Source organism: Cetorhinus maximus, chromosome 1 (genome assembly GCF_964194155.1).
Source record: "Cetorhinus maximus chromosome 1, sCetMax3.hap1.1, whole genome shotgun sequence".
Lineage (NCBI taxonomy): Eukaryota > Metazoa > Chordata > Chondrichthyes > Lamniformes > Cetorhinidae > Cetorhinus > Cetorhinus maximus.
Window position 1 is genome coordinate 219923 of NC_135879.1, and position 25481 is coordinate 245403.

Sequence of the window (25481 nt, forward strand, 5' to 3'; positions counted from 1 at the left end):
CGCTGCTTGTTACAATCCCATAGAGACCAATCACTAAAAAAGAAATTTGAACTTCCAGTTAATATCTGAACAGATGACACAAGATTCATGTTTTAAGATGTTTACTGTAACAGACTAAAAGCATTATTGACTAAATACTTTCTTTAGACAACTTATATTTTAATCCACAGGACAGAACGTTTCCCTTTTACTCTAACAATCTACTTAACAATCGAAAAATCACTTTCATTAGATAAATGTTCCATTGCCCTGTCGGCAGACATTCAATTCTCCCAGGATTGGTCCAAAATCATTCTTAGCTCCTGAGGGTTTACTTCCCATCTTTTCCTTTTCCAGCCTTGACATTTTTAATTCCAGGGCTATCTTCCACAATGCACGGTTTCCTAGAGACTTCGCCCTCTAGCGAAAGCTGGGAAATCTTCCAGCTTCATTTTAACTCCTCACAAATCTGGACTTTTCAATTCGATGTCGTGCTCCCACCCGCATTCCTACGTGGTGATCCACAATGTCTTGCTGCCTATAGCTACTGTCCCTCCCCTGGATCCTGACAGACTGTGTCTTTGAAATCCTTCCCCTGTCAAAGCACATTTCCATGGCAACATGAATCACATTAGCCTTGTTTCGAGTAGAAATTCTGATTAGCCATTCTTGAGACCCTAACTTTATCATCTTGGGAGTAAATGGACAATTTAAAGCACAACCATTTACATCTTGCCACCCTCAGCACTTTTCTGGCACTGGAGATTCGGTCTATCCACTGTTAGCACACAGACTGTTGCTACTGTCTCCAAGTGTAAATACCTTGCAACTTCTTCCCAAAGGACAGGTCCCCGTATACAAAACGCCAGTTAGATGTGATTCTACAATTGCTGAACAATCCTGAGTGTGTTAATAGCTACACTAACGACCAATTTAAGGTAATCAGTCACGCTCATAACATGGATCATTTCTGCTTGCTAGAAGCAACATACATTCACATATAAGCAACATGTTCAAGCATTGAGCCTTTTTTGAATTACCCAGGAGCCTATAGCCACGATTACATGCAGCCAAAGTTCAAGTTAAAAATGTGTTGGTTTGTGATCAACTGCAAACCAAATTGAGAGAGAGTTCAGGGATGACAGAAAAATAACAAATTTTGTTGAAGCTTTGGCTCATTCGCCTGGCAACACGAAAACAAGATTCTTCTTCGTAAATTCAATATTTGTGGGGTTTTTTTTGGGTCAGTGGTTACAGTTAACTGCAATACGCTTTATCATCAAATTTGGAGGAGCAAGTAAAAATGAGAACAAAGACTCACCTTAATTCTGCCAACAGTTCTATAGCATTACTGGCGACGGCGCAGTGCCGCGCACCGTTACTGGCGACGGCGCAGTGCCGCGCACCGTTACTGGCGACGGCGCAGTGCCGCGCACCGTTACTGGCGACGGCGCAGTGCCGCGCACCGTTACTGGCGACGGCGCAGTGCCGCGCACCGTTACTGGCGACGGCGCAGTGCCGCGCACCGTTACTGGCGACGGCGCAGTGCCGCGCACCGTTACTGGCGACGGCGCAGTGCCGCGCACCGTTACTGGCGACGGCGCAGTGCCGCGCACCGTTACTGGCGACAGCGCAGTGCCGTGCACTATTAGCAAATCTGCTGCAAAATGCAAGCATCAAGCAGTAAGCCAGACAGTGCAGCATTCAGATCAGAGGCCCACTCATTAAATAAACCCCAGCAGAATTTAAGAACCTTATTTTCATGTTTGCTGTCACTATTATAACCAAATGTGGGGCAAAGGCAAATGGTAGAAGTTGAAGAGCAAGTACCAACACAGCCATAGGAAAACAAGCCCTGGAGGAGACCATGTAGCCTCTCAAACCAGTTCCGCTATTCGGTGAGGTCTTGGCTGATCTATGACCTAACCTCATAAACCTGCTTTTGTCCCATATCCTTTAATATTTTTGGGATGTTGGCAACACTGCATCTATTGCCCATCCCCAATAGTCCTGGGCTATGGAGTGCATTTCTGGGTTACTTCGGAAAACATTGAGAATTAGTCACAATGTACTCCAGTCACATGCAAGTTTGGCCAGATAGATGGGCTGGGGCAGGTCTGTTCCCTGAAAGGAATTAATTTATAAGGGCCTAAGGAGAAGACATGCTGCTTATTTAGGAAATGTGTCATTCACCTTTTCACAGTTCAGTGACCGTACCTGAACTTACAGCGTTGCTTAAACAGCTGCTCTTCATTAAAGAGCAGAGTAATGCAATGCCATTATTACAATAGTGTTATTGTCCAATAGATTTACCTGTTGATACAATCTGTGCCTATCTATTTCACCTAGCGATATATACTTTCATTTAAGGGTTTCATTTTGACTCATTTATGATAAATCTTCCAGGTCTCAGCATGTCTTTCAGTAACTAGGATGTGGAAAGAAAGCTCATGATTTCTCCACTGAGGAAGAGTGCCTGCTCATGAACTACAACTTTCTGGAGAGATATTAGTCCAATCTATCACCTGTGTGAGAGACATGTGTAAATATGCTGAGAAGCAGTCTGTTTGATTGGAAGTCAAGTCCAAGAAAGTGAAGGTTTTTGTAAATCAGTCACATCAGCGCCAGTTCCATTCAGCATTGCTCCAAAATGCAAATATTGGAGATGCTGGAAATTTGAACTAAAAACAGAAAATACTGGAAGTACTCAGCAGATCAGTCAGCATTTGTGGTGAGAAACAGAGGTAACATTTTGATTTGATGACCCAAAGTTACTGATCTGAAACATTACTATTTCTCTCCACAGATGCTGCCTGACTTGCTGAGCACTTCTAGCATTTTGTTTCTATTCATCACTGTGATTATCTTTGAAGGAATGGCGATATATTTCCAAGTCAGGATGGTGAGTGACTTGGAGGGGAACTTCCAGGTAGTGGTGTTCCCATCTATCTGCTGCCCTTGTCCTTCTAGATGGTAGTGGTCGTGGGTTTGGAAGGTGCTGTCTAAAGGGCCTTGGTGAATTCCTGCAGTGCATCTTGTCCATGGTACACACACTGCTGCTACTGTGTGGCGGTGGTGGAGGGAGTGAATGTTTGTGGATGGGGTGCCAATCAAACGGGCTGTTTAGTCCTAGATGGTGTCAAGCTTCTTGAGTGTTGCGGTAGCTGCATTCATCCATGCAAGTGGGGAGTATTCCATCACACTCCTGACTTGTGCCATGTAGATGGTGGACAGGCTTTGGGGAGTCAGGAGGTGAGTTACTGGTCACAGGATTCCTAGCCTCTGACCTGCTCTTGTAGCCACAGTATTTATATGGCTAGTCCAGTTCAGTTTCTGGTCAATGGTAACCCCCAGGATGTTGATAGTGGGGAATTCAGTGATGGTAATGCCATTGAATGTCAAGGAGCGATGGTTATATTCTCTCTTGTTGGAGATGGTCATTGCCTGGCACTTGTGTGACACAAATGTTACTTGCTACTTGTCAGTCCAAACCTGGATATTGTCCAGGTCTTGCTGCATTTTTTACATGCTTTGGTATCTGAGGAGTCGCGAATGGTGCTGAACATTGTGCAATCATCAGCAAACATCCTCACTTCTGACCTTATGATGGGAGGAAGGTCATTGATGAAGCAGCTGAAGATGGTTGGGCTGAGGACACTGCCCTGAGAAACTCCTGCAGTGATGTCCTGGAACTGAGATGACTGACCTCCAACAACCACAACCATCTTCCTTTGTGCCAGGTATGACTCCAACCAGCGGAGAGTTTTCCCCGAATCCCATTGACTCGTTTTGCTAGGGCTCCTTGATGCCACACTCGGTCAAATGCTGCCTTGATGTCAAGGGCAGTCACTCTCACCTCACCTCAGCAGTTCAGCTCCTTTGTCCATGTTTGAACCAAGGCTTTAGTACAGTCAGGAGCTGAGTGGCCCAGGCGGAACCCAAACTGGGCGTCAGTGAGCAGGTTATTACTGAGCAAGTGCTGCTCGATAGCACTGTTGATGACCCCTTCCATTACTTTACTGATGATCAAGAGTAGACTGATGGGGCTGTAATTGGCTGGGTTGGATTTGTCCTGCTTTTTGTGTACAGGACATACCTGGGCAATTTTCCACATAGCCGGGTAGATGGTATTCTCAGCGTGAAGATGGGACTTTTTCTCTACAAGGCCTGTGCGGTGGTCACTCCTACCAATACTGTCATGGACAGATGCATCTGCGACAGGTAAATTGATGAGGGCGAGTTTAAGTACGTTTTTCTCTCTTTTTGGTTCCCTCACCACCTGCCGCAGACCCAGTCTAGCAGCTATGTCCTTTCGGGCTCAGTCAGTAACTGAGTACCGAGCACGGAGCAGTGCTACCGAGCTACTCTTGGTGATGGACACTGAAGTCCCCCACACTGAGTACATTCTGCACCCTTGCCACCCTCAGTGCTTCCTCCACGTGATGTTCAACATGGAGCAGCACTGATTCATCAGCTGAGGGGGAAGGTACGTGGTAATCAGGTTTCCTTGCCCATATTTGACCTGATGCCATGAGACTTCATGTGGTCCGGAGTCAATGTTGAGGTCTCCCAGGGCAACTCGCTCCTGACTGTATACCACTGTGCCGCCATCTCTGCTGGGTCTGTTGCTGGGACAGGACATACCCAGGGATAGTGATAGTGGTAAAGACAAAATACTGCAGATGCTGGAAACCTGAAACAAAAACAAAAAATGCAGGAAAATATCAGCCAGTTTGACAACATCTGCGGAGAGAAAAAAAACAGAGTTAACGTTTCAGGTCCATATGACTCTTCAGAGCAGGAGAGCAGATCTGAAGAGTCATATGGACTCGAAATGTTAACTCTGGTTTTTTTCTCTCCACAGATGCTGTTAGACCTGCTGAGTTTTTCCAGCACTTTCTGTTTTTGTTGCCTTGACTAGTCTGTGAGACAGCTCTGCCAATTTTGGCACTAGTTAGTAAGGAGGGCTTTGTAGGGATGACAGGGCTGAGTTTGCCATTGCCATTTCCGGTGCCTAGGCTGATACCGTGTGTTCCTCCGGTTTCACTCCTTATAGATGTTTTCACAGTTTAATACAACTGAGGGGCTTGCTAGGCCATTTCAGAGGGCATTTAAGAGTCAACTACATTGCTGTGGGTCTGGAGTCACATGTAGGCCAGACCAGGTAAGGGCTGCAGATTTTCTTCCCTAAAGGATGGATTTTTCCAACAATTGGCAATGGTTTCATGGTCAATAGACTTTTGATTCCAGATTTTTATTGAATTAAAATTCCACCATCTGCCATGGTGGGATTTGAACCGGATCCCCCAGAGCGTTCCCCTCGGTCCCTGGATTATCTCAGTCCAGTGACAATACTACTATGCCGTCACCTCCCCACTATAACGGAAAACAAAGAGTTGGTGGAGGTATCGAAAAGATATTTTGTGTCTGTCTTCACTGCAGAAGTCTTAGAAAACTTCCCAAAGATACTTGGAAATGAAGAAGTGAATGGTGGGGGGGAACTGAAAATAATCACCATCACCAGGTAACAGATGCTGGGAAAACTATTTTTCAATTCCTCCCTCATGTTCACCTCTTCATTTTCAAGAATCTTTGGGAAGTTTTCTAAGTCTTCTTATCCTAGCGTCTTAAAAGAAGTAGCTGCAGAGATGGTAGATGCATTGGTTACAATCTTCCAGAATTCCTTAGATTCTGGATTGGAAAATAGCTAATAAAACATCTTTATTCAAAGAAGGGGAGAGATAAAAAGCTGGAAACTAGACAAGCCAGTTAGCCTAACGTGTGTCATAGGGAAACTGCTAAGATCCAGTATTGAGGAGGCTGTAGCAGGAGACTTTGAAAATCATCATGTGATCAGGCAGAGTCAACATGGCTTTCTGTGAGGGAAATTGTGTTAATAGAGCTCTTGGAGGGGCAAGCAACGTGGACAAAATGAAACCTGCAGATAATGTGTACTTGGATTCCAAAAGGTATTGATAAGGTGCACAAAGGTTACTTTGCAAAATAAGAGCTCATGGTGTAGGGGGTAATACATTAGGAATGGATAGATGGTTGGTTAGCAAACAGGAAGCAGAGAGTAGGGATGAATGGGTCTTTTTGGGGTTGGCAAGATGTAACTAGTGGAGTGCCACAGGGATCAGTGCTGAGGCCTCAACTATTTACAATTGATATCAATGACTTGGATGATACCAAATGTATGTAGCTAAATTTGCCGATGACATCATGATAGATAGGAAAGTAAGTTGTCAAAAGGTAGAGAGCCTGCAAAGAGATATAGACAGGTTAAGTGAGTGGGCAAATTTTGGCAGATGGAGTATGTGGGAAAATGTGAACTTTTCCACTTTAGCAGGAAGATTGGAAAAACAGTATAATATTTAAATGGAGAGAGATTACAGAATTCGGTGGAACAGAGGGATCTGGGTGTCCTGGTACATGAATTACAAAAAGTTAGTCTGCAGGTACAGCAAGTGATTAGGAAGGGAAATGGAATATTGGCATTTAATGCAAAGGGAACGGAATATAAAAGTAGGGAAGTTTTACTGCAGCTGTACAGGGCATTAGTGAGATCACCTCTGGAAAACTGTGTACAGTTTTGATCTTATTTTAAAAAAAAGATATAATTGCATTGGAAGCAGTTCAGAGAAGGCTCACTCGAATCATTCCTGGGATAAAGGACTTATCTTAAGAGGAAAGTTGAACAAGTTAGGCCTATACCCATCAGAGATCAGAAGGATGAGGTGATCTTACTGAAACATAAGCTCCTAAGGGGATTTGATAGGGTAGATACGGGGAGGGGGTTTCCACTTGTGGGGTGGGGTGGCGGCTCGAACTAGGGGACACTGTTTAACATTGAGGTCTCCCTCTTAAGACAGAGATGAGCAGAAACAGAAATCTTTTCTCTGAGGGTTGTTTTTATGTGGAATTCTCTTCCCCAGAAAGCAGTGGAGGCTAGAGCATTGAATTTCAAGGCAGAGTTAGATAGATTTTTGATAGTCAAGGGAGTCAAGCTTTATGGGAAGCAGACAGGAAAGTAGAGTTGAGACACAACCAATGATCTTATTGAATGGCAGAGCAGGCTCGAAGGGCCAAATGGCCTACTTCTGCTCCTAAGTCCTATGTTCCTATGTGAGCTCTAGCTTTGTAAGCATGGAAGTCACTGAGGTTGCCCACTAAATATTGGAAATTAATTTAGAATCCACAATTGTTACAATGCAGAAGGAGGCCATTCAGCCCATCGTGCTTGTACCGACTCTCCAAATGAGCAATTCATCTAATGCCATTCTCTGCCTTCGTCCTATAACCCTGCATATTCTTCCTTTTCAGATAACAGTCAAATTCCCTTTTGAATGCTTCAATTGAACCTGCCTCCACCATTCTTAGGCAGTGCATTCCAGACCTTAACATAAAGGAAATCCAATAATCTCCTACTAGTATGTAAATAATAACAAGGGTGAATAGGTCAGACATGTTTGTATTTTGAAATAGGGGAGACAAAAAGAATGTTACTTGGAATGCTTAATAATGAGGGTTTGGAATACTTGTGTGTCGAACAGTTTGATGTGATGTATCGAGGATGTGGGTGAAATGAGTTGCCATGCTTTCTCTTCTGTTTATTAGTTTGCTTATTGTTTTCAGCCTGCACCACTGGCTAGCAGGAAAGTGAAAAAGAGCCAAATGTGTAAGTCTCTCCCTGTCAGTACACAGCCTCTGCATCAGCAAGTCCTCAGCCAGATGTGTAAGTCTCTCCCTGCCAGTACACAGCCTCTGCATCAGCAAGTCCTCAGCCAGATGTGTAAGTCTCTCCCTGTCAGTACACAGCCTCTGCATCAGCAAGTCCTCAGCCAGATGTGTAAGTCTCTCCCTGTCAGTACACAGTCTCTCCATTAGCAAGTCCTCAGCTGCGCCTCCTCATGGCGCGACAGGGAAGCTGGGTCCCTCTCGGCCCCACGTAAAGGTTCAGAGGAACTCGGGAGGTTCAGCCCCAGACATGCAGTGTGCAGACTCACTGGCTTGTGGACACGCTCTGGCAATCATGAACTAAACTCCCAGTTATGGGCAATAGTTCCATTGCCTTGTGGATAGCTCGAGTACTGAAGGCTAAGGGAATAAACCCTGACAAAAAATCTGCAGTGGAATCCAGAGTCGGATTGATGTCTTAGTGTGTCATCTTTCTGGCAACTTCTGCAACCAAGCTAGTACCGAACATGCCTTGTATTATCCTGGAATCAACTGGGGAGGTCGAGAGGGAGACCCTGACATTTTGACAGCCCAGAATCTCCATACATTTTGCCCTGGCTTGCGCCTTAGGGCATTAACACAGCACGGGGGACAACAATTGCGACTGATGAACCCAACTTGACAGGCGTAGAGACTGTCTCTGAAAGTGGGTGGGACCATCGTGTTCTAGTGGTCAGCCGCCACCTACCTCAAGTCAGGCAGCCCGTACTGACCCACCATGGAATCAGAATCTCAGAATCACAGTGCAGAAGAGGCCCTTCGGCCCATCGAGTCTGCACCGACACGTGAGAAACACCTGACCTGCCTATCTAATCCCATTTACCAGCACTTGGCCCATAGCCTTGAATGTTATGACGTGCCAAGTGCTCATCCAGGTACTTTTTTAAAGGGTGTGAGGCAACTGCCTCCACCACCCTCCCAGGCAGCGCATTCCAGACCGTCACCACCCTCTGGGTAAAAAAATTTTTCCTCACATCCCCCCAAAACCTCCTGCCCCTCACCTTGAACTTATGCCCCCTCGTGACTGACCCTTCAACTAAGGGGAACAGCTGCTCCCTATCCACCCTCTCCATGCTCCTCATAATCTTGTACACCTCGATCAGGTCGCCCCTCAGTCTTCTCTGCTCCAACAAAAACAATCCAAGTCTATCCAACCTCTCTTCATAACTTAAATGTTTCATCCCAGGCAACATCCTGGTGAATCTTCTCTGCACCCCCTCCAGTGCAATCACATCCTTCCTATAATGTGGCGACCAGAACTGCACACAGTACTCCAGCTGTGGCCTCACCAAGGTTCTATACAACTCCAACATGACCTCCCTACTTTTGTAATCTATGCCTCGATTGATAAAGGCAAGTGTCCCATACGCCTTTTTCACCACCCCACTAACATGCCCCTCTGCCTTCAGAGATCTATGGACACACAAGCCAAGGTCCCTTTGTTCCTCAGAACTTCCTAGTGTCATGCCGTTCATTGAATACTTCCTTGTCAAATTACTTCTTCCAAAGTGTATCACCTCACACTTTTCAGGGTTAAATTCCATCTGCCACTTATCTGCCCATTTGACCATCCCATCTATATCTTCCTGTAGCCCAAGACATCAACCTCACTTTTAACCACCCAGCCAATCTTTGTGTCATCTGCAAACTTACTAATCCTACACCCCACATAGTCATCTATGTCGTTTATATAAATGACAAATAATAGGGGACCGAGCACAGATCCTTGTGGTACGCCATTGGACACTGACTTCCAGACACTAAAGCATCCTTCTGTCATCACCCTCTGTCTCCTACAACTAAGCTAATTTTGAATCCACCTCATCAAATTACCCTGTATCCCATGTGCATTTGCCTTCTTTATAAGTCTCCCATGTGGGACCTTGTCAAAGGCTTTGCTGAAATCCATATAAACTACATCAACTGCACTACCCTCATCTACACACCTGGTCACCTCCTCAAAAAATTCAGTCAAATTTGTTAGGCATGACCTCCCTCTGACAAAGCCATACTGACTATCCCTGATCAAATTTTGCCTGTCCAAGTGGAGATAGATACTCTCCTTCAGAAATTTCTCCAATTGTTTCCCTACCACTGACGTGAGACTCACTGGCCTGTAGTTCCCTGGCTTATCTCTACAACCCTTCTTAAATAGCAAAACCACATTAGCTGTTCTCCAGTCCTCTGGCACCTCCCCCGTGGCCAGAGAGGAATTAAAAATTTGGGTCAAAGCCCCTGCGATCTCCTCCCTTGCCTCCCTCAGCAGTCTGGGACACAAATCATCTGGACCTGGAGATTTGTCCACTTTTAAGCCTGCCAACACCTCCAATACCTTGTTACTCCCTATATCAATTTGCTTAAGAACCTCGCAGTCTCTCTCCGAGTTCGATACCTTTATCCTCATTCTCTTGGGTGAAGACGGACGTGAAGTATTCATTCAACACTCTAGCGATGTCCTCTGGCTCCACCCATAGATTGTCCCCTTGGTCCCTTATGGGCCCTACTCTTTCCCTGGTTATCCTCTTCCCATTGATATACTTATAGAATATCTTGGGATTTTCCCAACTTTTACCAGCCAGAGCTTTCTCATATCCCCTCTTTGCTCTCCTAATTGCTTTCTTAAGCTCCACGCTGCACTGTCTGTACTCCACTAATGCCTCTGCTGATTTGCTTCCCTTGTACCTGCTAAAAGCCTCTCTTTTCCTTCTCATCGTAACCTGAATATCTCTGGTCATCCATGGTTCTCTGGGCTTGTTACTCCTTCCTATCACCCTAGAGGGAACATGTTGAGTCTGTACCCTCCCCATTTCCTTTTTGAACACCCCCCACTGCTCCTCTGTAGATTTCCCCACAAGTAACTGTTCGCAGTCTACCTTGGCCAGATCCTGCCTTATTTTACTAAAATCCACTCTCCCCCAGTCCAAAACATTTTTTTGCAACTTGTTGATTTCTTTGTCCATAATAAACTTAAACTGTACCATGTTGTGGTCGCTATCGCTAAAATGCTCCCTCACCACCACCTCAGCCACCTGTCCGGCTTCATTCCCCAGAATTAGGTCCAGCAATGCGCCGTCCCTTGTTGGACCCTCTACATATTGACCTAAAAAGTTCTCCTGTACACATTTCAAGAAATCCACTCCATCCAAGCCCTTAACACTACGTCTATCCCAATTAATGTTGGGAAAGTTGAAATCAACTAATATAATTACCCTATTGTTATTGTTTTTACGCACCCCCACAAATTGCGCACATATTTGTTCCTCAGTTTCCCGCTGACTATCTGGGGGTCTATAATAAACACCTAATAAAGTGGTTGACCCTTTTTTATTCCTAAGCTCTACCCACAAAGCTTCATTCGATGCCCCCTCCAAGATAGCATCTCTTCTTACTGCAGTAACTGACTCCTTAACTAATAATGCAACACTTCCTCCTCTTTTACCCCCTCCCCTGTCTCGCCCGAAGATTCTATATCCTGGAATGTTGAGCTGCTAATCCTGCCCCTCCCTCAACCACGTCTCAGTGATGGCTACTATATCACAATTCCATGTGTCAATCCTCACCCTTAACTCATCCGTTTTACCTGTAATACTCCTGGCATTAAAGTAGAGGCCATCCAGCCTTGCCTTACTCCCTTGAAGCTTAATGCAGCTGTACTCCCTCTGACTTGATCGTTTTACTGTATTATGATGTGTCCCTATTCTGCTAACATTCTGTGTCCCCTCCCCCTGCCAAATTAGTTTAAACTCCTCCCAAAAGTACTAGCAAACACGCCCGCAAGGATGTTAGTACCGCTCTGGTTCAGATATAGACTTTCCCGCTTGTACAGGTCCCACCTTACCCAGAAACGGTCCCAGTGATCCAGGAATCTGAAACCCTCCCTCCTGCACCAACTCTTAAGCCATTATTCATCTGCACTATTCTCCTATTTCTGAGCTCGCTAGCACGTGGCACTGGGAGTAATCCAGAGATTACAGCCCGAGAGGTCTTGCTTTATAGTCTACTGCCTAACTCCCTGAATTCTTGATGCAAGACCCCATCCCTCTTTCTACCTATGTCATTGGTACCAACATGTACCATGACCTCTGCCTTATCACCCTCCCCCTTCAGGATGCCCTGCAGCTGTTCAGTGACATCCCGGACCCTGGCACCAGGGAGGCAACACACCATCCTGGAGTCACGTTGACGGCCACAGTAGTGCCTATCTGTTCCCCTGACTATAGAATCCCCTATTACTATTGCTCTTCCTCCCTTCCTCCCCTCCTGTACAGACAGGCTGCTTATGGTGCCAGAAGCTTGGCTCTGTCTGCACTCCCTGGAGGAACCAGCGCCCTCATCAGCCTCTAAAATGGAATACCGATTTGCGAGCGGGACCCCACGGGACTCCTGAACTACCTGCCTGTTTCTCTTGGACTGCCTGTTGGTCACCTATTCTCTTCCTTCCTCAAGTCCCTTCAGCTGCGGTGTGACCACCTCTCTAAATGTGCTATCCACGATGCTCTTAGACTCGCGGATGCTCCACAGTGTCCCCAGCCGCCGTTCCAGCTCTGAAACTCGAGTTTCCAGGAGCTGCAGCTGGACACACTTCCTGCACACATGCTGGTCCCAGGCACTGGAAATGTTCCCAGCTTCCCACATGGAGCACACCACAGCTTTGAGCGCTCTACTTCATCAGGTGCTTGGAGCTTCAGGTCTCTTTTCAACAAGTGGACAGAATCCATCACACCGGCAAACAAGTTAAACAAACATAAGAAATAGGAACAGGAGTAGACCATTCGTCCCCTTAACCTCCATTCAGTAAGATCATGGCTGATTATCTTGTGTTTCGATTTCCACATTCCCATCTAACCCCAATAACCTTTGATTCCCTTGCCTAACAAGAATCTATCTACCTCTGCCTTAAAAATATTCAATGACCCCACCCCCACCACCTTCTAAGACAGAGAATTCCAAAGTCGCACAACCCTCTGAGAGAAAAATTCTCATCTCTGTCCTAAAAGGGCGACCCCTAATTTTAAAACAATGCTCCCCTGATTCTGGACTCACCCACAAGAGGAAACATCCTTTCCACATCCACCTTGTCAAGAATGTTCAGGATCTTGTAAACTTCAATCAAATCACCCCTCACTCTTCTAAACTCCAGTGGAAACAAGCCCAGTCTGTCCAACCTTCCCTCATAAGACAACCCACTCATTCCAGGTATCAATCTAGTGAACCTTCTCTGAACCACCTCCAACGCATTTACATCCTTCCTTAAATAAGGAGACCAAAACTGCACACAGTATTCGAGGTGTAGTCTCACCAATGCCCTGTATAACTGAAGCATAACATCCTTACTTTTATGTTCAATTCCTCTCATAATGAAGTAGAGCATTCCATTAACCTTCTTAATTACTCACTGTACCTGCATACTAACTTATTGTGAATCATGTACTAGAACACCTAAATCCCTCTGCACCTCAGAATTATGCAGCTGTCCTCCATTTAATACATTTTTTTGTTCTTCCTGCCAAAGTGAACGACTTCGTATTTTCCCACATTAAACTCCATTGGCCAGATCTTTGCCCACTCACTGAATCTATATCCATCTGCAACCTCATGTCTTCAAAACATCCTTTCCTACCTATCTTTGTGACATTTGCAAATTTAGTCACCATGTCTTCACTCCCCTCATCTAAGTCATTAATGTAAATCGGAAAAAGTGGAGGCCCCTGTGGGACCCCACTCAGCACATCCTGCCAATCAGTAAAAGACCCATTTACACATACTCACTGCTTTCTGCCAGCCAATCTTCTATCCATGCTAATATGTTACTCCCTACACCATGCACTTATATTTTCCGTAATAATCTTTGATGTGGCACCTTATCAAATGCCTCCTGGAAACAAAAAGCAAGAAAATACCAACTTGTCGATCAGCAAGCTGGAACGTCAGGGCCATGTGTCTGGGACTGACAAGCTGGAACATCAGGACCATGTGCCTGGGACTGACAAGCTGGAACATCAGGACCATGTTCCTGGGATTGACAAGCTGGAACATCAGGACCATGTGCCTGGGACTGACAAGCTGGAACATCAGGACCATGTGCCTGGGACTGACAAGCTGGAACATCAGGACCATGTGCCTGGGACTGACAAGCTGGAACATCAGGACCATGTGCCTAGGACTGACAAGCTGGAACATCAGGACCATGTGCCTGGGACTGACAAGCTGGAACATCAGGACCATGTGCCTGGGACTGACAAGCTGGAACATCAGGACCATGTGCCTGGGACTGACAAGCTGGAACATCAGGACCATGTGCCTGGGACTGACAAGCTGGAACGTCAGGACCATGTGCCTGGGACTGACAAGCTGGAACATCAGCACCATGTGCCTGGGACTGACAAGCTAGAACATCAGGACCATGTGCCTGGGACTGACAAGCTAGAACATCAGGACCATGCGCCTGGGACTACAAGCTAGAACATCAGGACCATGTGCCTGGGACTGACAAGCTAGAACATCAGGACCATGCGCCTGGGACTACAAGCTAGAACATCAGGACCATGCGCCTGGGACTGACAAGCTAGAACATCAGGACCATGCGCCTGTGACTGACAAGCTAGAACATCAGGACCGTGCGCCTGGGACTGACAAGCTGGAACATCAGGACCATGTGCCTGGGACTGACAAGCTGGAACGTCAGGACCATGCGCCTGGGACTGACAAGCTAGAACATCAGGACCATGTGCCTGGGACTGACAAGCTGGAACATCAGGACCATGTGCCTGGGACTGACAAGCTAGAATGTCAGGACCATGTGCCTAGGACTGACAAGCTAGAACATCAGGACCATGTGCCTGGGACTGACAAGCTGGAACATCAGGACCATGTGCCTGGGACTGACAAGCTGGAACATCAGGACCATGTGCCTGGGACTGACAAGCTAGAACATCAGGACCATGCGCCTGGGACTGACAAGCTGGAACATCAGGACCATGTGCCTAGGACTGACAAGCTAGAACATCAGGACCATGCGCCTGGGACTGACAAGCTGGAACATCAGGACCATGTGCCTAGGACTGACAAGCTAGAACATCAGGACCATGCGCCTGGGACTGACAAGCTGGAACATCAGGACCATGTGCCTGGGACTGACAAGCTAGAACATCAGGACCATGTGTCTGGGACTGACAAGCTGGAACATCAGGACCTAGGATGTCAGGACCATGCGCCTGGGACTGACAAGACACCTGGTGTAACATGCACTAGACAGCTGCGATCAACATGAAATGTGATAAGCTGAACATCAACATAGCATCATAAGACGAGACCAGGCTTGTCAAGAGCGGATCACTAAAAGAAAAACATTATACGGTCATTTGGCAAGGTAAGAGTTCACAGGAAATGCGTGAGCAAAGTGTAGGCTTCACCATAAGGAATTTGTTCCTCTTCAAGACAGAACTCTCCACAAATGGTTCAGAATGTGCTCTCTCTATCCACCTCTCATCTCAAACCCACTCAAAAACAGGGCCAGTCCCTCATGAGTATTTATGCTCTACCAACGTGGTCCACGAGAGGCAAAAGACCAGTTCTATGAGGAGCTTCACACTGCTATCAGCAGAATCTCAAGTCTGAACATCTTTGCTTACTGGGGAGTTTCAATGCAAGAGCAGACATGGACCACATGGCATGATCCTCTTGCCTCAGGCATCATGGCCTGGGAAAGATAAACAAGAAAGAGACAGAGACTACTTGAGCTCTGCTGCTACCACGAGCTTTGTTTAATTAATACCTTCTTCCAGAACAAACCATGTCATAAGGTGTCCTGGAGACATCCAAGATCAGGGCACTGGCAGCAGCTGGACCTGATCATCACCAGATGTTACTCCCTGAACAGAATTCTCAACACATGCAGTTACCACAGCGCTGACTGTGATAGAGATCACTCCCTGGTGCGCACTGGGGTGATGAAGATTTCTCATTCAAAGCAGAAATGCTGCCCTTAAATCAACATCAGCCATACTGTCCACCCAGATAAAAACCAACAGTTCCATAACTTGATTGAATAGGCACTCTCTGGCATTCCCACACAGTGCAGAAGCAAAATGGAACATACTTCGAAACACTATCCACAATACTGCACCCTCAATATATGGGAAGGAAGAGTGGAAAAGTGCTGACTGGTTCAAGACTAATATTAGTGATGGGACCGGTCATTGAAACCAAGTGATCCGCTCTCTTTAATTACAAGAGAGACGCGAACAAGACAACTCCAAATGCACTAAGAGCCACACAAAGTAAAGCCCATCAGACTGCTAGGTAGTGCACCAATGACTATTGTTTAGCCCTCTGCCAGAATATCCAGATGTATTTAAGACAAGGAATGTCAGGAGCATGTATGAAGGGATCAAAAAGGCAATATGTTCATCAGCAAAGAAAACGGCTGCATTGAAAACAAAGGTGGGGAGGTCATCCCTGACTGCAATAAATAGAGAGATGGGTGGAACACTATCTGGAGTTGTATTCTAGGAGGCACTCTTTCACCAAGGGAACTCTAGACATTGTAGAAAGCCTGCCCTTCATGGCAGAGCTGGAAAGTGAGTCCACAGTGGAAAACCTTAGCAAAGCTATTGACTTGCGCGCCATGGGCAAATCTTCAGATGCTGATGCTATTCCACTTGAACTCATCAAGCACTGAAAACCAGCACTCCTACAGCATCAGCACAAACTTCCCGGTCTCTCCTGGAGAGAGGAAGCAGTGCCTCAATGTGCAAGATGCAAAGACTGTGACCCTGTACAAGATCATTTGCAGCAATTGTAACAAACATAGAGGCATATCCCTGCTGAACACCACGGGAAAAGTACTTACCTGCGTTGTCCTTGACAGACTCCTGATCTTGGCTGAACGAATCTACCCCAAATCCCAGTGTGGTCCCAGAACTGGAAGATCTAGAATTGACATGATCTTCTCAGTCCAGCAGCTGCGAGAGAAATGTCATGAACAAAGGAGACCACTATATATTGCCTTCCTCAATCTCACCAAAGCATTTGGCCATGTGAGCAGAGGCAGTCTATTTAAGCTGCTGAAGAAAACTGGCTGAAGCTGCTCAATGTGATCTCCTCTTTCCATGAGGTGATGGGTGAGGTCGAGCTCTAATGGGGCAACATTGGAGCCATTTGAAATCCAGTGTGGGGTCAAACAGGGCAGTGTTCTGGGACCGACACCCTTTGGCATATTCTTTTTCATGTTGCAATTGGCCTTTGCTGATGGGCATGATCTCTGGAGACTGACTGTTTGGAGGGGCATTGGAAGAGGCAAGCAGAAACGAAAAGCTAAACTGGCCAACAATGGGCGCAGAGAAGAGAGGCCAGTGAATTGTGCACCCTCTCAGCACAGTGTCGTCCTCTGAAACAAATACAGCAGAGACTGTCAGGCCAGAGTGCAGCTCCTTAGCCACACCAGGCAATGCTTAAGAGTTGACCACCATCGTCTTGTGAGACAGAAGGCTGCCATCGTCGGAATACTTCCAAAGTGATGTGATAAGTCACATTTTAACATTTGGAGCTGTTGATCATAAAGAGATGACACAAAAGGCAAAATGAAGCAGATGCTGCAAATCTGAAAACAGAAAACACTGGAAATACTCAGGTCAGGCAGCACAATAAGAAACTATTCTGATGAAAGGTTATTGACCTGAAACATTAACTCTGTTTCACTCTCTGCAAGTGCTGCCCGACCTGCTGAGTACTTCCAGAATTTTCTGTTTAGAGAATAAAAAGCTGAATGGGCCTGGAAATCATTTGATTCTTAGGCAACTTTAGTGTTCGAAATACCTGAAACATGCAATCGGTGCAGGGTTTTGTACTGTCTCTAGTTGGCTGAGGGCTTATCTCGCAGTTTGAGAAGGATGAACACAGAAAAAGAAAAACAATAAAGACAACAGTGTGCAGAAAATCTTCATTCATGGGCGATATATAAATTGTGACAGGTGACGGGGGGAAAGCATGAACAGATATAGCATGGAATACAAGAAAGAGAAGCTCAAGTAGAAAATCTGCATGTACTTTAAAGAATTTCAAAACAACTTCATCTTCACATCAGTTTATTGCAATTTTGCACTTTGTTTTCTCTCACCTCATTTATTTATTCATTAAGTATTGTCAATTCTTAGCTTCAGCTGTCAGAAACATTCGCTCCAAACTCGAGGTAATAATTACTTACCATCTTCATTCCTGTGAAAAAGGGCTCTGAGGTAGAATTGGCTGCACCAACAGATGGAGGTGTTGGAGGCACCTTATTACGAATCCCCACTGTTGTAAGAAGACATGCAATCGCCGCAGGAATTGCATACACTACCAGCTGAAAATGTAACAAACGGACCAAATTAAGAATATAACTCCCTCTGGAATATGGCAGGTGCATTTCAAATAATAATCTGTAGGGTTAGGGTTTTGTATGTGCTTACCAACATTGGCATTGAAGACGGCTCCTTCACCAACAGAGGGGAAAGTATGTTGGCAAACAAAATACCCAACGGGTTGGCTAGATCGCCAGGGAGGAAACAAAACCCAATTATTATGTTTCCAATCACTTGTAAAACTGCAGTTGCTACATCAGAAATTAGTGGAAAAATGTTTATATATTTGCTTAGGATTTTCCTATGCACTATTTTGAGCCATTAAACATATTAGTTAATCTCTCTATTAAGATAGCAGAGAAAGCAATGTAGTTCGTAGTTTATTCACAAATATAGTGCTGCTCATTGTTCAAAGAAAATTGTCCAACCATTCAATGCTCAAGCAGAGGGACACATCGTTTAATATCCTTGCCTGATATAGCCACAAGAACACAGAGCACCACAGGAGTTACCAGAGATTTCCTGTAATGTCTAGAAGAATAAAGAGGAGGGATGGGCCAATTGGGGACCAAAAAGACCATTTAGGCTATTATATTAAGCTGGATATTTCCTGGCCAGTGTCAAGTTGCTCATTATACAAGAGACCTTCTTGAAGAGGGGAGCAGCTGTCAGTGCCACTATACAGAACTCCTCCTATCTTAGGTACTCTTGGCAGCAGCAAGTACTCTACTAGCTGTGGTGTATTCAGCTGCAAAGTAAAACTCCCTCGACTCCACCTCAAAACCTACTACAGGTCCAGCCTAGAAAAATCTCATCCTGCCAGTATATTTATTTCCCATTTCCCGCACCAACCAATCATATAAAATCTATCAAAATTGCTAACTATTGTTGATTTCTTAGTTTTGTGCTTTAGTTCCATGACCAATAGGAACTACATTTGAACTGACACAGACAAACTTATTTAGAACCCTCACAGTTAGCAGACAGACGCTTCCACCAGTTAATGAGGACTGCACTTGGACTTTAGTCTCAGAGGTGAATGGACAGTGTTGGATCCAGGCTGAACCTCGACCTCAGGAAAGAAAAGTTAAAGCCAAGATTCAGCTTAAGTCAAAAAAATGTCTTTTGAATGAGGGAAAAGAAACTCAAAACAAAATTTTAAGCTAATGGGTAGAAGTGAATATTGCATTTAATTGCTCCACAAAACTCAATAAACAAAAGTGAGATAGGACAAGACGGAACATACAACACTGACACTCAGTATGGAATGTTAGTGTGGGATCGCCTGTGTCGACTAATTAGTTCCACTCCCCGGTCTTGCTCCACAAACTTAAGTATATTCAGTTAATGATTTTGAAGATCTCTTAAATCTTCTCTTAACCTTCTCTGCTCCAAGGAAAGCAATCCCAGCTCCTCCAGTCTCTCCAGGAACCTGAAGTCCCTCATTCCTGGTACCATTCTAATAAAACTCCTCTGCAAGATTTTGAACTCCTTCCTCAAATGTGGTGTCAAGAATTGTTCACAATACTCCAGCTAAGGCCCAATCAGTGTTTTATAAAGTTTAGCATAACTTCCTCGCTCTTGTGGCCAATGCCTCGATTTATACAGAGCCAAGAATTCCGTACGCCTTTTCCACTTTGGTAGAAAACGGATGGCTAGTCTGCGCTTTTCCCAGACGGTTGACTGATCTTATACATAGTCCATAGCAATCCAAATGAAAAGTCACTGATATTTTTTGAAAGATGAATCGTATTCATTCTAAGCCAAACAACTCACCCATTGATGAAATCATGTTTGCTGTTGCTCTCTGTTGCTCCGGAAACCAAATAGCAGCCAATTTTGTTGGAGAAAAGAGAACCAAAGGCTGCGCCAATGCACCAAAAGTCTGGCCCACCATCAGGAGAGGAAATTTCCAACTTTCTTGAGGTATGAAGAAAGCAACACTTAAGAGTTGCACTGCACAACCAGCCATGTTCAGCCATGAGCTCAGGATCAACTACAGTGCGGAAGATCAGAGGGATTATTGAATTATTAGGTGGTGGTCAGTTAGTGTTTCCAAGTGTATATGCAGTGGAATACTTCTTTACAATTTTGGATGGGCCTGCCGATATCCTCTATGCTTTAAATCCACACATGTTCTGTTTGCTTTGAAAAAAAATAGTCAACTTTACAACCTATAATAATCCGCAACAATCTTGAGTCGTTCAAAAACAAACTAGTTTATAGTTAGGAAATTGCACGAAATCACCAGTATTCAGGAATTATATTAAACTTTGTGAATTTATACACTTTGTTAATTTTAATTAGCACAGTCAAAGGTTTCACAAATAAATTTGATATGTGTAAAGGTACAACCCTATTTGTAACAGATAGCTCACATTTGGAATTAGTATTTTGTTGGGAAAACATACTTTGAAAATTAAGTGAGCACCATCGTTAGGGCCGGGATATTTAGGTCAGCGAGCAAGGTGGGGGGTTGGGGGGGGGGGGGGCGCTTGTTGACGCAAAAAATTACGTGGGATGATGTCAGGCGGAACTCCCGACGTCACCCCGCGTCATTTCAACTTTCAGGTCAGTGGCAGCGCAGCTGAATCAGCTGTGTGCCCGCCGACCTGTCAATGGCCTATTGAGGCCATTTAAAAAGTAATTGAAATAATTAATGGACCTGCCCGTTCAACCTTAAGGTTGGTGGGCAGGCCGGGAGCCCTGGTGGGCTTTAGAAAAAGCATCAAACCTCATCCACGGGCGGGATGAGCTTTCGTGAGAGTTTTAAAAAATTTAACAAATGTTTGATTAAAAGTGATGGACATGTCCCAGCTCATGTGACAGTGTCACATGAGGGGACATGTCAGGGAAATTTTATTTTTGCCCCTTCACCAATTTTAAATTTGGCTCCGATCTCCCTGAGGCAGCACTTAGCCTCAGGGAGATGAGTCGCTCTTTCGTGTGCATGTGTGAAAGAGCACACTCTCGGCTGAGGGAATCCCCCCACCCTGCCCGCACAGAGAGCGCATAGCGCTTCCTGGTGGACGGCACGCTGGGCGGACTTTAATTGGCCTGCCCACGTAAAATGGCGGGACACCCCCGATCGGGGGCGCCGATCGGAAGCGCGCCCACATTCGCCCGCTCCTGCATTTCCCCCCCCGACAGAGGGAAATTCTTCCCTATGTTTTCTTATCAATTTGTTCCATTGGTTGCACCATTCAAGTCAGCAGACTGAATTCCAGTCCCACTCCAGGAATGCAGCGTATATCTAGATTGGCTTTTCAGTGCAACAGCAAGAGAATGCTGCATCATCAGACATACCAGCTTTAAGGGTCAGACTGTTCGAGCAGACTCAGAAGATCCTGTGACCTAATTCAGAGAGATGGATGGATCCAGTAACCAACCTCAACATTCACCATATCACTGGCATTAATTCTCTCATATTCCTGGTTGCTTTACTACTTCAAATTTCAGGATTTTAAAAAATCCTCTTTCTTGTTCCTCAGGGTGGGTGTGAAATGTGAAATTCAGGCCCGAGTGTTTTAGTGGAGGCTATGGAGATGAAAAGTGTTTTATTCAGAGCTCAAAAGCACTGAAATTTAAAGGTGCAACCTGTTTTTTTTATTCTTTCACGAGGTATGAGTATCACTGGCTGGGCCAGCATTTATTGCCCATCCCTAATTGCCCTTGAGAAGGTGGGGGTGAGCTGCCTTCTTGAGCCGCTGCAGTCCATGTGGTGTAGGTACACCCACAGTGCTGTTAGGGAGAGAGTTCCAGGATTTTGACCCAGCGACAGTGAAGGAACGGCGATATATTTCCCAGTCAGGCTGGTGCGTGACTTGCAGGGAACTTGCAGGTGGTGGTGTTCCCATGCACCTGCTGCCCTTCTCTTTCTAGGTGGCAGGGGTTGCGGGTTTTTAAGGTTCTGTCAAAGGAGCATTAGCAATTTGCTGCAGTGCCTCTTCTAAATGGAACACACTGCTGCCACTGTCGGTGGTGGAGTGAGTAAATATTTAAGGTGGTGAATGGCGTGTCAATCAAGCAGCAACTTTGTCCTGGATGGTGTGGAGCTTGAGTGTTGTTGGAGCTGCACTCCTCCAGGCAAGTAGGGAGTATTTCATCACACTCCTGACTTGTGCCTTGTAGATTGTGGACAGGCTTTGGGGAGTCAGCTGCAGAATCGCCAGTCTCTGACCTGCTCTTGTAGCCACAGTATTTATATGGCCAGTCCAGTTCAGTTTCTGGTCAGTGGTAAACCCCAGGATGTTGAGAGCAGGGATTCAGTGATGGTAATGCCATTGAATGTCAAGGGGCGATGGTTAGATCCTCTCTTGTTGGAGATGGTCATTCCCTGATACTTAAGTGACAAGTAACATTCATGCCACACATCAGCCCAAGCTTGAATACTGTCCAGGTCTTGCTGCTTATGGACACAGACTGCTTCGGTATGTGATGAATCGCAAATTCTTATGAATGGTGAACATTGTGCAATCATCGGCGAACGTCCCTAAATATGACCTTATAACGGAGGGATGGTCATTGATGAAGCAGCTCAAGGTAGTTGGGCTGAGGACACTTTCCCGAGGGGCTCTTGCAGTGATGTCCTGGGACTGAGGTGATTGACCTCCAACAACCACAACCATCTTCCTTTGTGCCAGGTATGACTCCAAACAGTGCCAAGTTATTCCCCCTGATCCCCATAGATTCCAGTTTTGCTCGGTCTCCTTGGTGCCAGGTGCGGACAAATGTTGCCATGATGTCAAGGGCAGTCACTATAAACTCACTTATTCAGTTCAGCTTTTTTGTCCGCATTTGGACCAAGGCTGTAATGAGGTCAGGAGCTGAGTGGCCCTGGCGAAACTTAAACAGAGTCATTGCTGAGTAAGTGCCACTTGTTCACGCTGTCGACGATCCCTTCCATCGCTTTGCTGATGTCTGACAGTAAACTGATGGAGCAGCAATTGGCTGGGTTGGATTTGCCCTGCTTTGTGTGTACAGGACATACCTGGGCAATTTTCCACATAGCCAGTTATATGCCAGTGTTGTAGCTGTATTGGAACAGCTTGGTTAGGGGCACAGCTAGTTCTGGAGCACAATATTCATCACTATTGCCAGAATATTGTTAGGGCCCATAGTCTTTGCAGGATCCAGTGCTTCAGCTGTTTACTGATATCACATGGAGTGAATTGAACTTGAAGACTGGCATCTGTGATGCTGGGGACCTCTGGAGGAGGCTGGGATGGATCATCCACTCGGCACTTCTGGCTGAAGATGATTGCAAGAGCTTCAGCTTTGTCTCATCCACTGATGTGCTGGGCTCCCACATCATTGAGGATGGGGATATTTGTGGAGCCTCCTCCTCCAGTTAGTTGCAGTCTCAGAAAAGCAACAAGTTTTATCACCATATATCAATGTATGTAAACTGTAAACAAAACAACCCTAAAAGACTTAGCATGATAAACCCTGGGGAGGTGATGTAGGCCATAATTAATTAGGGTATTTGTCACTTATTTAATGGAAGAGAACAGTTACCAAAGTTGTTGCATTCTTGACTATGTCAAAAATACATCAAGAGACCTGGAGATTATATAAAACTAAGCTTACTGAAGTTTTAAGTCCAAGCATGTCAAGTATCCATGTTGTCCCAAAGCCAAAGGGAACACCAACAACGAGGTAGATCATTGATAACCAATTAACTTGATCCATGGAAATGTGGAAATACTGGGCTGTCTGATCCGCAATTGGTGCAAAAGTCAACCAGCACTGAAATGAACAGAAATAGTTACATAAACTTCACCACATGAAAAAGTGCAGAGTGAACATTATAGCATTACAACACATTGTCAGAGAACTACACTGCATTAAAGTACAATTGCTGATTAGCCAGATTAGAAATTGCCTATGAATCAGCAAACAGCAAAAAGGCATCATATTGGCTCCAGACTGATTGAAATTTCCTGTAGTTATAAATTACTGCCTGTGATTACAATAGCTAAAGACCATTACAAGCATTGTAAAACTCAAGTGCTTTGTGACCTTGCAGGATGTCTTGTTGTTGGAAAATCGACAGAAATAGAAAAATTGCTAAATTTCTATGCAGAGGTTCAATGTGGAGAACAGGGGTGATAGGCCACTAGCATTAACTTGTACAAATGTTCAACATATACAGAAAAGCAAGGACCCTCAAGTTTGAAAGTTAACAAAATGATTAAAACCTGTGACTTTCAAGGTTCGGGGGAACTCCCATGAACAAAAATCATTTGGAATTTATAATCCTCAGGCAATAATTTAGAAATACAGCCAATATCTAAACATATCTCCACAAATGTATAAAACTGTACCAGGGCAGATGCTGAGGGTTGAAACAAGAATGCAAAATGGAGAACCTGTCAGGGCTATACCTGAGCCATTAACCTTTTGTTTTTTTCACTGATGCTGCCCAACTCATTTGAGTTTTAAGAACATAAGACATAAGAAATAGGAAGAGGCCATTCAGCCCGCTCCACCATTCAATGAGATCATGGCTGACCACCTACTTCAACCCCATTATCCTGGAATTTCCCATAGCCCTTGATGTTTTTAATATGTAAAAACCTATTGATCTCTGTCTTGAACTTGCTCCATGGCTGAGCCCCCGCAGCCCTCTGGGACAGAGAACTCCAAAGATTCACCACCCTCTGAAGAGATTCCTCCTCATCCCAGTCTTAAACGGTCTACCCCTTATTCTGAGACTGTCCCCCCTTGGTCTCGAACCCCCAACCTGGGGGAACATCCTTCCTGCAACTATCCTGTCGAGCCCTGTAAGAAGTTTGTATGTTTAACTGAGACCACCTCTCATTCTTCTAAACTCCAGACAATAAAGGTCCAGTCTATTTAATAATCGTTCCTCATAGGCAAATCCCTCCATCCCAGGGATCAGTTTGGTGAACCTTCGTTGCGCTCCCCCTATCTTTCCTTAGGTAAGGAGACCAAAACTGCACACAATACTCCAGGTGCATTCTCACCAAGGCGTTTTATAATTGCAGCAAGGCATCTTTACTTATATACTCAAATCCTCTTGTAATAAAGGTTAATGTATCATTTGCCTTCTTAATTGCTTGCTGTACCTGCATGTTAGCTTTCAATGACTCAAACAAGGACACCCAAGTCCCTTTGAAGATCAACACTTCCCAGCCTCTCACTATTTATGAAATACTCTTTATTTCTGTTTTTCCTACCAAAGTGGATAACTTCACATTTCTCCACATTGTATTCCATCTGCCAAATTTTTTGCCCACTCACTCAGCCTCTCCAAATCCCCTTGAAATGTCTTTGCATCCTCCTCACAACTCACTTGTCCACTGAGTCTCATGTCATTTGCAAACTTGGAAATATTACATTTAATCCGCACATCCAAATCATTGATATAAATTGTGAATACATGGGGCCCAAGCACTGATC

At 45.1% G+C, this 25481-nt stretch overlaps 1 protein-coding gene across 1 annotated transcript in view; it reads right to left on the reverse strand.

Moving 5' to 3' along the window:
* Window positions 1–23823, reverse strand: part of slc49a3 (solute carrier family 49 member 3) — a 39846-nt gene extending 16023 nt beyond the window's left edge. The window contains exons 1-4 of the mRNA XM_078564033.1: window positions 23646–23823; window positions 19833–20052; window positions 18165–18241; window positions 17921–18058 (exon numbers count right to left, since the gene is read on the reverse strand). Of these exons, the coding sequence (XP_078420159.1) occupies window positions 17921–18058; window positions 18165–18241; window positions 19833–20052; window positions 23646–23747 (537 nt within the window). The 5' untranslated portion in view covers window positions 23748–23823. The remainder of the gene's footprint in view (window positions 1–17920; window positions 18059–18164; window positions 18242–19832; window positions 20053–23645) is intronic.
* Window positions 23824–25481: the final 1658 nt, after the last annotated feature.